Consider the following 14,254-nt stretch of genomic DNA (forward strand, 5'->3'; position numbering starts at 1 on the left):
GGAGGAGGAGCAGGCAGGCTGAGACTAGTGGACCAGTGACCAGGCAGAGAGGAGGAGGAGCAGGCAGGCTGAGACCAGTGGACCAGTGACCAGACTGAGAAGAGGAGGAGCAGGCAGGCTGAGACCAGTGGACCAGTGACCAGGCTGAGACCAGTGGACCAGTGACCAGGCTGAGAGGAGGAGGAGCAGGCAGGCTGAGACTAGTGGACCAGTGACCAGGCTGAGACCAGTGGACCAGTGACCAGGCTGAGACCAGTGGACCAGTGACCAGGCTGAGAGGAGGAGGAGCAGGCAGGTTGAGACCAGTGGACCAGTGACCAGGCTGAGACCAGTGGACCAGTGACCAGGTTGAGAAGAGGAGGAGCAGGCGGGCTGAGACCAGTGGACCAGTGACCAGGCTGAGAACAGTGGACCAGTGACCAGGCTGAGAGGAGGAGGAGCAGGCAGGTTGAGACCAGTGGACCAGTGACCAGGCTGAGACCAGTGGACCAGTGACCAGGTTGAGAGGAGGAGGAGCAGGCGGGCTGAGACCAGTGGACCAGTGACCAGGCAGAGAGGAGGAGGAGCATGCAGGCTGAGACCAGTGGACTAGTGACCAGGCTGAGACCAGTGGACCAGTGACCAGGCTGAGACCAGTGGATCAGTGACCAGGCTGAGACCAGTGGACCAATGACCAGGCTGAGACCAGTGGATCAGTGACCAGGCTGAGACCAGTGCACCAGTGACCAGGCAGAAAGCAGTGACATGTGGCAGGCAGAGACAGAGGTTGTGTCCCAAATGGTACCCTATTCCCTATATAGTGAACTACTTTTTACGAGGGCCCAAAGGGAATAGGGTGCCATTTGGGATGCATACAATGACAGGGCAGTCAGTGGGGGAATGCACAGAGACCACATTCCCATTCTGATATACTGTATGTAATCCTCAGAGTGCCTCAGTACAGAGAAACAGTTTGGTTCTGGTTAGAGCCCATCACCCCTGGTCTTGTGTTCTCATCCCATTCTAATTACAACATAGCTGAGGCTCAGAGACCAGCAGGCAGGCAGGCAGCACCACTTCTGTTGTTGTTGCTGTTTGTTGACATTACGTAGCCTGTCCCCACAACAGGGCTGGTTAGCTGTCACACACACCCTCTAAACCACACACACCCTCTACACCACACACACATACAGCTGTCCGCAGAATCATCAGCACAGGCCCTGGAGCCACCACCAGGCGAGCAGGAACAGAAATCCTGTAGTCTGTTTGGTGCCACTGAATGATGAGCACGACCACCATAACGTACAAACAGACAAACAAAGCAACATGATTTACAAACAGGGAAGAAAAACTGATGCAGAGTCGTTTTGGATAGGAGTTGAGTGATAAAATGTCACCCTCCATGATTACGAAAGAGACTTTGGGCCAGTTATGCAAAGAAGCAATCGAATGAAAATAAATGGAATTGATACAGCTATTTGCCAGATATTGTTCAGACATACCAATTGTCCTTCGGTGATCCCATTTAGCATAGAAAAAATATTAATTAGACAAAAGGATTTGATTGGAAATCATAAGCAGGGTCTTATTTCACATCTGTCAGTGAGGCCTTCGACTAAACAGGATAAATCAAACACTCTCATGGGTGTTGTGCTGAAGAAACCTGTTCGCTGAATCATTGTTTCACTGAATGGAAATTGAGAGTCAGCTATTTCACAAGGTTTCTGTACTAACATGAAGCAATAAGAAATATTACTGAACAACTGATTGGCAAGAACTCGTCAGTGATCAGCTAAAAATGTATATCAATCAAAATTAATTATGCCCTTATTAAATCAGCAGCTGTCACAAAGTGCTTTTATAGTAGTCCGGTCTTGACCCCAAAGAGCAAGAAAAGCCCAGAGTAGAGACCTCGATAATAGCAACACATGTGTAGCTGTATCAGAACTAAAAATACAACTGTGAGCGTTTGTCTCTACCTAAATACATAAGCACCACCATTTTCGCTGTGTGAGCAATTAAAAACAACTGTGCTGTCTTTCTCAGAGAGGTAATTTACTGAAACAATGCCTTAAATCAAGTGTTTCCTTCCCTGACAGACTCCTGTCTCCCTGAGGAATTTGGGATTCAAAACCACAGACTGCAATCTATGTGTTATTTTCTCATCCCCAATCACATTTTATGTTCTATCTGTGACTAATTACTAGCAGCTAAAGGTGTTGGGATTCCCCTCAAACCACTGTCTGATGCTTTTATGGTTCTATGTTTGGGATAACTGCTTCTCTTGCTCTTTTAATGACTTGTTGATTTACAATAGAGAATGTGGAAACTTGGGTCAGATGCCAGAAAAGGGTCACGGTGGGTGTGCTCTTTTTAAAACTGCAGATCTATAATAAACATAACCGTACGTTTACTATAGAATGTTGGTCAGGAGATTATTATGTCTACAGTTGCAATATATAGAAAGCAAATTGAAGATATGACTCCATACCATGACATACATGACCTGCTTTACCAAGATACACTCAGTGGTCAGTTTATTAGGTACACCCATCTAGTACCGGGTCGGACCCGCCTTTGTCTCCAGAACAGCCTGAATTCTTTGGGGCATGGACTCTACAACGTGTGGTGGTCAAACGTTGTTCAATTGGCATCAAGGGACCTAACGTGTGCCAGGAAAACATTCCCCACACCATTACACCACCACCACCAGCCTGTACTGTTGACACCAGGCAGGATGGGGTCATGGACTCATGCTGCTTACGCAAAACCCTGACTCTGCCATCAGCATGACACAACAGGAACCAGGATTCGTCAGACCAGGCAATGTTTTTCCACTCCTCAGTTGTCCAGTATTGGTGATCGCGTGCCCACTGGAGCCGCTTCTTGTTGTTTTTAGCTGATAGGAGTTGAACCCGGTGTGGTCGTCTGCTGCAATAACCCATCCGTGACAAGGACCGATGAGTTGTGCGTTCCGAGATGTCTTTCTGCACACCACTGTTGGTACCCCCTCCCTCCCTGCGTGCACGTGCCACGTCTATTTCTATGGGCACAAGCACTGTTCATGACACAAACTGTTCACACACCTCTTGTTGGTGGAGAGAAAATGTTGCCGTTTTAAAGCAAATTTTCTTGAAATTCAATACATTTTGCCATGTCTAACGTGTATTCATGTGATATTTGAGTGACTCAAACGTTACAACAAAATCTATAGGCTAAAGAACCTAGCTGAATTTTTTTTTGCTGAGTTTTAAATAGCTCTCTAAGGTATGCAATGACAAGAGGAACTGATGATGCACTACACAATTTCGAAATTGCACCTTCTGCATTTTACTATTATAACTTTCAAGAGTAAGTTGAAAGCCCCCCAAACCCCCCGCCAACCCTTTGCCCCCCCCATGGGGCATGCCCCACAGATCACTAATCTGTGCTCGGTTCAGACAGCGGACTCCCTCGGCACACACATCTGTGTACCAGCTGAGAGAAGAGCAGCCCTTCACATATCTAAGGCCCTGGGGTGCTTTGGCACCACTCGGATAGTTGTCCTTTTTTACAAAAGACAAATAAGCAAAAACCCTTGGATGCTGCCCAAGAGCCCGTCTTCGACATAATGTTGAAATGGGGAGACTTGGCTCCCTGACTTGTTATCTACACGTGTGTGTGTGTGTGTGTGTGTGTGTGTGTGTGTGTGCACGTGTGTGTGTGTGCCTGTGTCTAAAACTGGGGCTGTTTACAGACGGCAGGCAGACCGTGTTGTCGAGATGCTTGTTTTCAGTAACACTAATGCAGTCACACACTCTTTAATTAATCAGCTTCAGCACTTCAGCACAAAACAACATAATTTGCAAAACCACTTGATGGCTTCAAACAAAACGACCGGCTGGAGACTGGCTGCTTTGTGTCAGAAAAAGAACAGAAAGAAAGTGTGTGTGCGTGCGGAGTGTTAGCTCAAGGTGTGTGGCAGGCTTCCGATTGGTTGCACAGCACATTTCCAACGGTCACACTATTTGTTTGACATGGTGATGTCATCACAAATAGCTGTAATTACTGAGAGTGTTCAGTCAAACATACGCCTGATAATGTTTATATGTCTTGTCCCTTCTCTTTCACTGAACTGCCTCATGCAGACCAGGCTAATTATGAACAAACTGCCTGGTGTTAACATCTGGGAGAAGGCTGTTATACTGTATGGGAGATAATGTGTCAGTTACTGTCAGTCTTTACTTATCCTATAAGATCATCAATAAGCCAGGATCACCATATAAGGGTATAGATGATGTAAACAATGATACTGAAGTTCATAGTGGTGAGTGAGAGGTGGTAGTGATAATGACCAGGATGATGATGATGCTGAAGACAATGACTGTATATATGAACGGACAAAGCCATTGATCATGTGACACCATTCATTCCTATGTGAAGACTCAACGGCACATTGAAGCCAAATGAAGCCGGTTAAGATGGCGTCTCATGGAGACATAACATGCGCAGTTTGTGCTACTCCAAGAACTGACAATGTATGCTAGCTCAGCATTGGGTAGCTCAAGTTAAAGGCTGACCGGGGTACTGCAGGCTGCCATTAGCAACTAAATTATACTTATAACTTCTTCTATGTGCGATTTTAAAATAATCGGTTCAAGGACATACATCTGGTGTATTAGAAATGTGTTTTTTATTTACACGAACATTGACCACGAAGATTGACCTTTTTCCATTCACTATAATGGGGGAACTGATTTTCTGCTAACAATGCCTGCAGTACCGAGGTCGGCCTTGAACTTCCGTGGCTTCTAAGAGAGGTGGCAGTTGTTCTCCTCTGGCTGAAGACAAGGACAATGGCATCTTTATCCTTTTAAGATAAACCTTAAGAACTTGTATCATTTTATTAATGAACGTTACTTGGTAAGATATTTTATTATTTTTACGGTTTCCTCCCTATTGATGAGATGTATTTGAGATATTTTGTTTTCATGTTATAAACTTGTGTATATTTAGTTATCATGTATTTTCAAGAGGACCACAATGGAAATACGTTTTAAGACTTTTTTGTATCATCCTCAATCATTTTAACGACATTGTACTGTATCGACATGTGTGGTTGTATTTTGTTAAACATCTCAGCTAATGAGGCAACACACACAGAAATCACAAGGTTCTAAGTGTTTCGAATCCGTCTGCAACAACAGCAACACACAAATGGAACACAAGTTAAATAGGAACAAGGTATATTTGGGATCCTACATTAAAGTCTATTAATGGGCTTAGGACACCCAGATGCTGCTGCCTTTCTTAAGCCAAACCAAACAGACAACTAAACAGATGCTGCTGCCTTTCTTAAGCCAAACCAAACAGACAACTAAACAGATGCTGCTGCCTTTCTTAAGCCAAACCAAACAGACAACTAAACAGATGCTGCTGCCTTTCTTAAGCCAAACCAAACAGACAACTAAACAGATGCTGCTGCCTTTCTTAAGCCAAACCAAACAGACAACTAAACAGATGCGGCTGCCTTTCTTAAGCCAAACCAAACACACAACTAAACAGATGCTGCTGCCTTTCTTAAGCCAAACCAAACAGACAACTAAACAGATGATGCTGCCTTTCTTAAGCCAGATTCCTGTTAGTCAGATTCCTAGTCAACTGCCAAAAATGCCAGTCTCACACCCATTGTTCACTGTCTATGGATTTATAGAGCATATGGAATACAGATGTAGGATCTTAATTTGAGCCAGTTTACTACAGCAGGAAAATAATCCTGCAGAAACAGGATGTGGATTATAATTAATGGACATTTCTGTAGGGGTTGATTCATTTTTCGTATGGGAAAATCAAGTCTGACATTTCAAAGCGGAAATTACAAACTTCAGAAGCCTTTTATAACCTTAAATATACACTACAGGTTTTAAATGTCCTGCATTGCAGGAAAGTTCTCCTACAACAGGGTGGCCAAACTAAGATCCTACATCTGTGACATAATCTACAAACAAGGATTCACAGCATTAGAAGACGTCTTGCTACAAGTCAACCTTTCTGTATGCCTATGCTATGACTGATCTCTAAGCATACCAAGACACTCTGAGCTGCATGTCCTAAAATAGAGAACCACCAATAAGACCCAAACCTGGTCCCAGTGACTGCCTGACTCAGGGGTAAAACATGAACATTAAAGACTAGAAAAGCGCTATTAAAAATACCCTAATGTTAAACAGTCCCCTTCAAAGGGATCACTCCCAATATCTGTTGAACTTTTACATATCATATTAATATGCAATTTCAGCCATTGTTCACTTATGGTCTGTTTGATCTGCGTGGAGGCTATAACTCTATGGGTAATGGGAGTGATGATGAGGAAGGTTGGCACTTTATTAACACAGTTAGGAACAGGTGAGGTTAAGGGTCACGTCAGGACATTGTGTCCACCTCATTGGACCTCATTTGGTTTTCATGAAATTCTTATATTTTCTATATCCTATGTATTATAATTAGAATATTTTACACAGACATCTTTATTAGAGTGAAGCTCAATCTCAGACAGTGATTTGTGTCAGACTGAACAAACGCAGAATTAGGCCTAGGCACCAGGTTGGCTGTGAGTGATAAAGTAGGCCTACACATATCCCTCCAAAAAAGGAGTCATCTTCTGTCCCCCAAAAAAGATTTCCTCCCAAGATGAGAGAGCACAAGACAAGGACACACACACACACACACACAAACACACACACACACACACACACACACACACACACAGAGGATGTAGCTAGCTATGCTTCCGTATATATCCATTTTTATAATGTCTTTCAGCCTGACATTGTGCGTGAGATTTAAACAGGGGCTCTATTGTATGTCAAACCTCACTTTTTAATGGGTTTCCTATAAAACTGTTCAGTGATTATGGTATTCAAATCATAGCAATAGCAGAGTGCTTCCCTTCCTCTGTACGGGTGTCTGGAAATGATCCCGGCCAGGGAAGTGCACCACATCTTAGACTAGGGCTGCACGCTCTTTCTGTTCACTAACCATGGCGCTTTTTCCTGCGGGCACTATGTGATCATTTATAGAGGCTTAATCAACATGTATTGAATGGTGTATGTACTTTGTGAATCATTTTTATAGGGCCCTGCCTTCACTTTAAGCCCTGGCCAAGAGGTTAGTGATGGTTTTAACACCATACCAGCTAACGGAGGGCCACCGAAGCATTCAAAGAGAAAAGCTTTAGTTATAACCTCTCACAGCTCCCTTTAGGGGTTCAAGCATCATTCTCATTTATATGATGATGATGAAAAGAGGGTAGATAAATGCCAGCTACTGGCATGGACTTAATGATGCCCTTTCCCTTTCAATATGCATAAGAAACAGAAGCTGTGGTATTATTGGTAGAGCAAAGTAAAATAGTGGACGAGGTATACGTAAGCCCAGAGCCATGTATTAAAATGTATGCATTCATTTCTCTAAACACATGGCTCTGTGTAGACCTATTCTTACATGACTGTTCTAATATGAAGCAGAAATATGAGAATTTTCCTAAATGTCCTGGATTGGTCAACACAGGTCAACTGTGTGCTGAATGTGATGGAGTCAACATGGATAAACTCATGAATTATATTGAGGACATGGCCTGAAGATATTTCCTCCGCTCTATACCATATCTCCATCTTCTTTCACGTTATCTACACTAGCTACCGATCTTTCAAATTTCGAGCGCAATACCACATGCCCTTTTTAATGTATGCCGCAGACGCTGTATTGTTCATGTACACACGTAACCCAACTAATAGGCCACCCTGTCAGAGCCAGCCAGGTACCCTAGTGCTACAAAGGGATTGTCTAGGGGTGATGTGGGGTTGCTTCAAAGACGAGAAAAAAGCAATAGAAAAGGGCGGAATGTAAAAAATCAGCAAGAAAAGAAAATGTCTTTTGAAAGGGGACATAATCTTTTGGAGGACTCCCGCGCGGAACCTAAATAATACATTTCAGGTTTTGATATAACTATTACTGCCTGTGAAGAGTCCTTTGATGTTAATTGAAACCACTGGGCAGCAATCTGCTTTATAGCACTGACAAATAGCAGTTTCCTAAGGCTTATCATTGACAGGGAAGGCACATACTTGCTCCATATGCTCATTCAATACAAATACAAATCAAAAACCACTCTCTTCTTTATGGATACTGGATGCACCACAATATGCTTAAGGATAGTTACTGGCAGGAGGTTGTGGTGGGGAAATATGCCGTTTGCAATGCCTAAGAGTACCTTGAGTGAGGTTCACGTATGGTACAGGAGTCTGGACAACGCAGGACGTATATTGTTTGCAGTTTTTCCAGTTGTTTTTTGTTCCTGCCTTTTTTCTAGAAACCAAGGACAATTTGATAATGCAATAATAACATGTAGGTGGCCCAATATAAAACTCCACAGAGGAAACATATCATTATTCACAAAGGAGCCTGTCTCTACTGAAGTATATTTGTGATTTTTCAGACCAAATGATAGTTTGAGGCATGGGGAGACATAGGGAGAGCTGACTGTAGGGGCTTTAGGGTTGGTAGTTCTGGTTTTAATACAGACAGCACACAATGGTCTCTGTCTTCCTTCCTTTAATGTGCTCAACTAACATTTCTGGCACCGCACTTTCCTTCACCTTTGATTTCTACCCAGCTTTTTTATACACTCATTATATCACTAAAAGAAGCCTTGTCAAAGGGGTCGTCCAGAGCTGATGCAATGTGCAATAACAGAAAACATCCCCCATCCCATCGTGAGCATATCGGCCAGACCATAGAAAGAAAAGAGGGATATATGATGAGGTACAGGAGTTCAAAGTTCGTTTTCAGTTTTTTTCTACCACAGCTGAGAGTGTACAGTGATGCCCTTGCCCTGTGCTGAACCCTGTGAGATGGACATCAGATGAGAGGTGGGGAGTAAATAGCCTGATTGGCTACATGACAAATGACCATTATTGTTGGGAGGTTGTAAATTGTCTGTTTTACCATGAAGGACCTGAGCATTAGGATCAGTTCCAGTGCCCCCGCTGTGCTGTTCCAGACAATCTGACAGAGAAATATGTGACACACACACACACACACACACACACACACACACACACACACAACCTGACAAGGAAAAATGAGACACGGAATCAGAGTTCCCTTCTGCTTGTCTGTGAAATGTTTTTCATCCAGAGATATGATTGACAGGGGTAGTATGAAAGGTAGTTTAACACACATGAGGAATATAATGATGGATTGGGTTGATGGGGGGAAAGACAGGGGTTTGGGACATTACCAGTTAAAAGGGATATTTATAACATATATAACAAATGTTCTCTCTATTAGCTCTGTCCTAAACCCTCCTATATGCCCCCATATGTTTATGTTCTAATATGCACGTGGATCCAGTTTTGTCAAAGTGTTTCCAAATATATTTTTCATACAGATTTTCTTCTGAAGAGAACAGGGATAGAGAGGAAATGTAGGTTATAAATAGGAATCAAAAGAACCCTTTTCTGCTTATTGCCAAAGGATGCCAGAGACACCAACACATTTGAAAGCAGGAGAGCTTTTGAGCTTTTTACAAGACAGGTGAATGGAACATGTGTTAAATCAGTGTGCCCAGTTCACTTAGTTCAGCTCTACCATAAAAGGAAAGAGATTACAAAGGAAACTAATGAAGACACTGATCAAAGTCTGTAATGGTAATACAAAGCAGGTGTTTCCAACCTTGCAGTCCCCCCTGTGTGTGTGTGTGTGTGTTTGTGTGTGAAACATGATAGGAATAACAGACAGAGCACATTTCAACACTATTCACAGTATGTTACGAGGTATTTGGTTGAACCCAAGGTAGAGGCCATTTTGTCTGCATGTGATACCATACATAAATGCTCCCATACTGTAAACAGCATGCTTATGGTTTGCTTTTACAATTGGTGGTGAGTAGAATGTGTTGTGTGTCTGTCTATGTCGAGGCAGCCTTTTTGCAGTAAAGCACCTGGATTTGAGATGTAAGAGTTGAAAGAGTCTTGGCAGTGTTGGAGTCTTGGAGCATGTTCAAAGCATGATTACTATTTTTACACAAGTTACAAAATGCTGCTTTTGATTTAGGCTACACAAGAAAAAACCCAAGCAGCAAAAAAGAAAGTTCAAACTGCCCAAACCTTTTGCTATTTCTTCTAAAATCTCATTGTAATGTATTGGCTAGGCCTATTCGAAAATATAGAAGTGACAATGTCACAACATGTGGTAATACATTTCATTGAAGTTTACCTTATTATTATTTCAGCTACTTTATTCGTTTTTATTTGATCCACGTGCTGTAGTATTTTGTGTTTTAAACCATTGTTTTGCCATGTTGAATCGCTAAAGTACTTGTTTGCATTTTAGATTGAACGCGCTCATCGACATCAAAAGAGCAGCTGCGAGATTTACCAGATGTATACAATTATCTCAACGTTATTGTAAGGATGGTAGGGGTTACATATGATTTGAAGATCTAGTATTATTGTAGCCGCTGTGCCCACGACGCAGCAAGAATCCCCATCCGGCTGAGTCAAATTACGCTTTAACGTATTTCCTCTGTTCCGTGCTTCGGGATATGAAGTTTTCCATTTTCATTCGAAGCAAATTAATACTAGATTGTGATCAGAAAGGTATTCTTTCATAGCCCGTCTTTGTAGCTAGATTATTATTACAGGCACCCGTTCATTTTATATGCCCTGTTTATTTAATAGGGCTATAGTTTTATTGTAATTCATCTGTTGGAACTACAACTACCAAGATGAGCTGCAGTGAAAGCGGGTGTGTAAACACAACTCTAGGAAACATGAAACGATCGGGTGGCAGTGAGAGCGAGAAGAGAAGAAAGGTATTCATAGCGTTATTCTCCCTTAGCTCTGGCAAACACACAGTGGACTCGTTCTCTCAGAACTTTATGTTCCAAATGCGGTGATGCTTGGGTCATTTTGAAGGCTGGAAAGCTGCAGTTGTCTATGTAGCTACACATCAGCCTGCATGATTTCTGGCTTTATTGTGGTTTCCTCTTCATTCACCTACAATGGAGCATCGCTGTTATTAACAGCTTTATCGTTACAGATAGGCCTACACTGTTTTTGCTTTCAGTATTACAGTTTAGACATGGGTGTAGACTGCTACAATAAACTGATTGGATCGCTATGAAGGCTTGAATATTGATTTAGACACGTTGCATGGTAAAAGTCCCCTATATTTTAGATTTTCAATGTTTTCAAGTCAGACTCCCTCAAAATCAGAATCATCTTGCTCCATAATTGTATGGGGGGGCGTGAGTGACTGCAGTGTGTTCTTAAACTATCCTGTGAGTTGGAGGAGAGCAGCTTCTGGCTGTGTGCGAGTGGTACAATTCTATTGCAGGTAATAATTATAGGCTCATCTCTCAAACGCAAAGGACTATGATGGCTGCTGGATTGTCCTGGGATGCTGTTCAAAACAATGAATAGTAACCGCATTGACTGGCGTTTGTGTAAACGTGATTGAGAATGAAATAGTTGATCAAAGTAAAGGTGTGACATGTTGGGCATACCCAGGCTTTATAGTAGGTAGCAGACCCCACTGCCGAAGAGGCCTGCTGTGATTAGGGGTGCTGTGGTCTGGTCTGGATGTGCTGTGTTTGTGGGTTGTGTAACTAGATGGAAAGAAATAGAGGAAAAGTAAAGGCTGTTCTGTTCTCCAGACCTCCCCAGCTACCCCTACTGCTGGGCCCATGCAGACTGCTCTGCTCAGGCTCATCCAGACCTCCCTAGCTACCCCTACTGCTGGGCCCATGCAGACTGCTCTGCTCAGGCTCATCCAGACCTCCCCAGCTACCCCTACTGCTGGGCCCATGCAGACTGCTCTGCTCAGGCTCATCCAGACCTCCCTAGCTACCCCTACTGCTGGGCCCATGCAGACTGCTCTGCTCAGGCTCATCCAGACCTCCCCAGCTACCCCTACTGCTGGGCCCATGCAGACTGCTCTGCTCAGGCTCATCCAGACCTCCCCAGCTACCCCTACTGCTGGGCCCATGCAGACTGCTCTGCTCAGGCTCATCCAGACCTCCCTAGCTACCCCTACTGCTGGGCCCATGCAGACTGCTCTGCTCAGGTTCATCCAGACCTCCCTAGCTACCCCCTACTGCTGGGCCCATGCAGACTGCTCTGCTCAGGCTCATCCAGACCTCCCCAGCTACCCCTACTGCTGGGCCCATGCAGACTGCTCTGCTCAGGCTCATCCAGACCTCCCTAGCTACCCCTACTGCTGGGCCCATGCAGACTGCTCTGCTCAGGCTCATCCAGACCTCCCTAGCTACCCCTACTGCTGGGCCCATGCAGACTGCTCTGCTCAGGCTCATCCAGACCTCCTTAGCTACCCCTACTGCTGGGCCCATCCATTCAAAATCGTTTCAAACACTTTATCTGTGATTGAGCTTGACTGGCTTACTGGACCAATATAATAGTCCTAACACTGCAAGCCCCACCCATCTGGCACTCTAGGCAGGCTAGAGCAATCACTCAAAGTTTTTGAACAATTTCAAATAGTATTTGAACCCAGGTCTGCTCTCTCCAAGTCAGTCAGTCCCAGCAGCTCCCAGCCTTGGCCTCGCCACAGTCTGCCATGGCACATGTGTTTGGATCATGTCTGACAGCACAGAAACTATGTAGGACGTGGTTCCTCCTGTTTATGAAGAGCTGAGAGAGCGGCCATGATGACCAGATGAGAGCGAGAACGCTTTCCAGCTGGCCCCCAGGTGGGTGCAGGCAGCATAGAGCACACACACACACACACACACAGAGAGCAGACTCAGACCTAGCTAATGGTTCTGCTTCCTCTTTTAGACAAATAATAAAGGATGATTGAGGAACGAGGACGGGGTATTGTAATGGTAAAATGGCTGGAAAACCACAGAACAGTCCCAAATTAGAGGAGCTGCATTAATCCCAGTGGCTTGTTATAGGGCAGGGACACAGTGCAGTGGTTCAGTTTATCATCATATGTAATAACTGGGGATGTGGGGATATAACTGTAGTCTCATAAGTGAGTGTGTTTGCAGTTAGACTCAGTCAGTGAGTTGTTTCCCCCTGTCATTTTGCTAGTTTAATGAAGGCAAGCTATTTATCATGAAAGCCTACTGAACATAACTCCCAACCTGTTTTATAAAGGTAGTCTCTCAATTTAACCACATCCAATACAATGTGCAGGACAACCATGGATTACCCATGATTCTGAGAGCAGTACTGTCTCATGTTTGTCTGTCTCATCAACTAAAAAGCCATTACTAATAGGCTTGCTTGTAATATACTGTGATCAATAACATGTTTATTCACTAATGCCAGCAGGTTATTGTAAAGGAAATTCATGGTTTGAAACATGTCTATTATTTTAGAAATAAAGGTATATGAATTTTTATATACACGTCCTGTGTAAACTGAATATAAATGGAATTGACCCGCAACCTACTTCCTTGACGTTGTCTTTGACGTTGTCTTTGACGTTGTCTTTGACGATAGCTGCTGTCTATGTGATGACGTGTATAAAGTGTTGATTGAAAATAGAAAAGAGAAAAAGTGGAAATATAATTCAGGGGAATGTCAGGCTAAGTAATGACCACATAGGTTCACCAGATGTTGTGCTGAGGTCCTGGCTGAGCCCAGAACATTGTTCAGATCAGCCTCATTGGTTTCCTCTGGTTGTGGCAGCTAGTTCAAGCTGTTTAGGGTATTTCATTCCTCAACACTCATTAAAATGTTTTGTGTTTCCCTTGGCAATTCTGTTAAATGAACAACTAGAGAGGTAAAAGCTGATTATGTGGCCACACATCCAGACATGGTTAATCAATCCCCCCACAAAATGTTACCCGGTGAATTAGTGTTAAGGTAACGATTGATGGCGACTAATGCCGGGTGTGCTGTCATGTCAGCTCTGGGTGGTTTTAGCATGAGGGGGTGTCACATTCAGCACATTCAGCACCTTTCCCCTGCTCCGGCGGCCATCTTCCCCCCCTCTTACCCACCGCTAACACACTGCTAGTTCTATTAATGAGCCAATAATGGAGAAATAGTGTTGGGAGCTGACATAAAACACGCTTAGGAATATGTAAGGAGCACTAGGAGCCGGGCAGGGAACATAGAAGTAGGCTGCTGGAGATTTACATCCGGGCCTGGGGAAGGAATAAGAGAGAGAGAGAGAGAGAGAGAGAGAGAGAGAGAGAGAGAGAGTACATTTCTCCACTCCTCACTGCATGGCTCTCCCTCCCTGACTCCATCAGACCCCC

The 14,254-nt window shown here is 43.8% G+C and overlaps 1 protein-coding gene across 3 annotated transcripts in view; it reads left to right on the forward strand.

Moving 5' to 3' along the window:
- The first annotated feature begins 10,734 nt into the window (after window positions 1-10,734).
- The window catches only part of LOC115203300 (alpha-ketoglutarate-dependent dioxygenase FTO), a 172,915-nt gene continuing 169,395 nt past the window's right edge, over window positions 10,735-14,254 (forward strand). For 2 of the 3 annotated variants that reach the window (XM_029767874.1, XM_029767876.1), the window contains exon 1: window positions 10,735-10,834. In XM_029767874.1, the coding sequence (XP_029623734.1) occupies window positions 10,748-10,834 (87 nt within the window). In that variant the 5' untranslated portion in view covers window positions 10,735-10,747. The remainder of the gene's footprint in view (window positions 10,835-14,254) is intronic. The other variant, XM_029767877.1, reaches the window with a different exon arrangement.

This window comes from Salmo trutta, chromosome 12 (genome assembly GCF_901001165.1).
Source record: "Salmo trutta chromosome 12, fSalTru1.1, whole genome shotgun sequence".
In the NCBI taxonomy this organism is placed as follows: Eukaryota; Metazoa; Chordata; class Actinopteri; order Salmoniformes; family Salmonidae; genus Salmo; species Salmo trutta.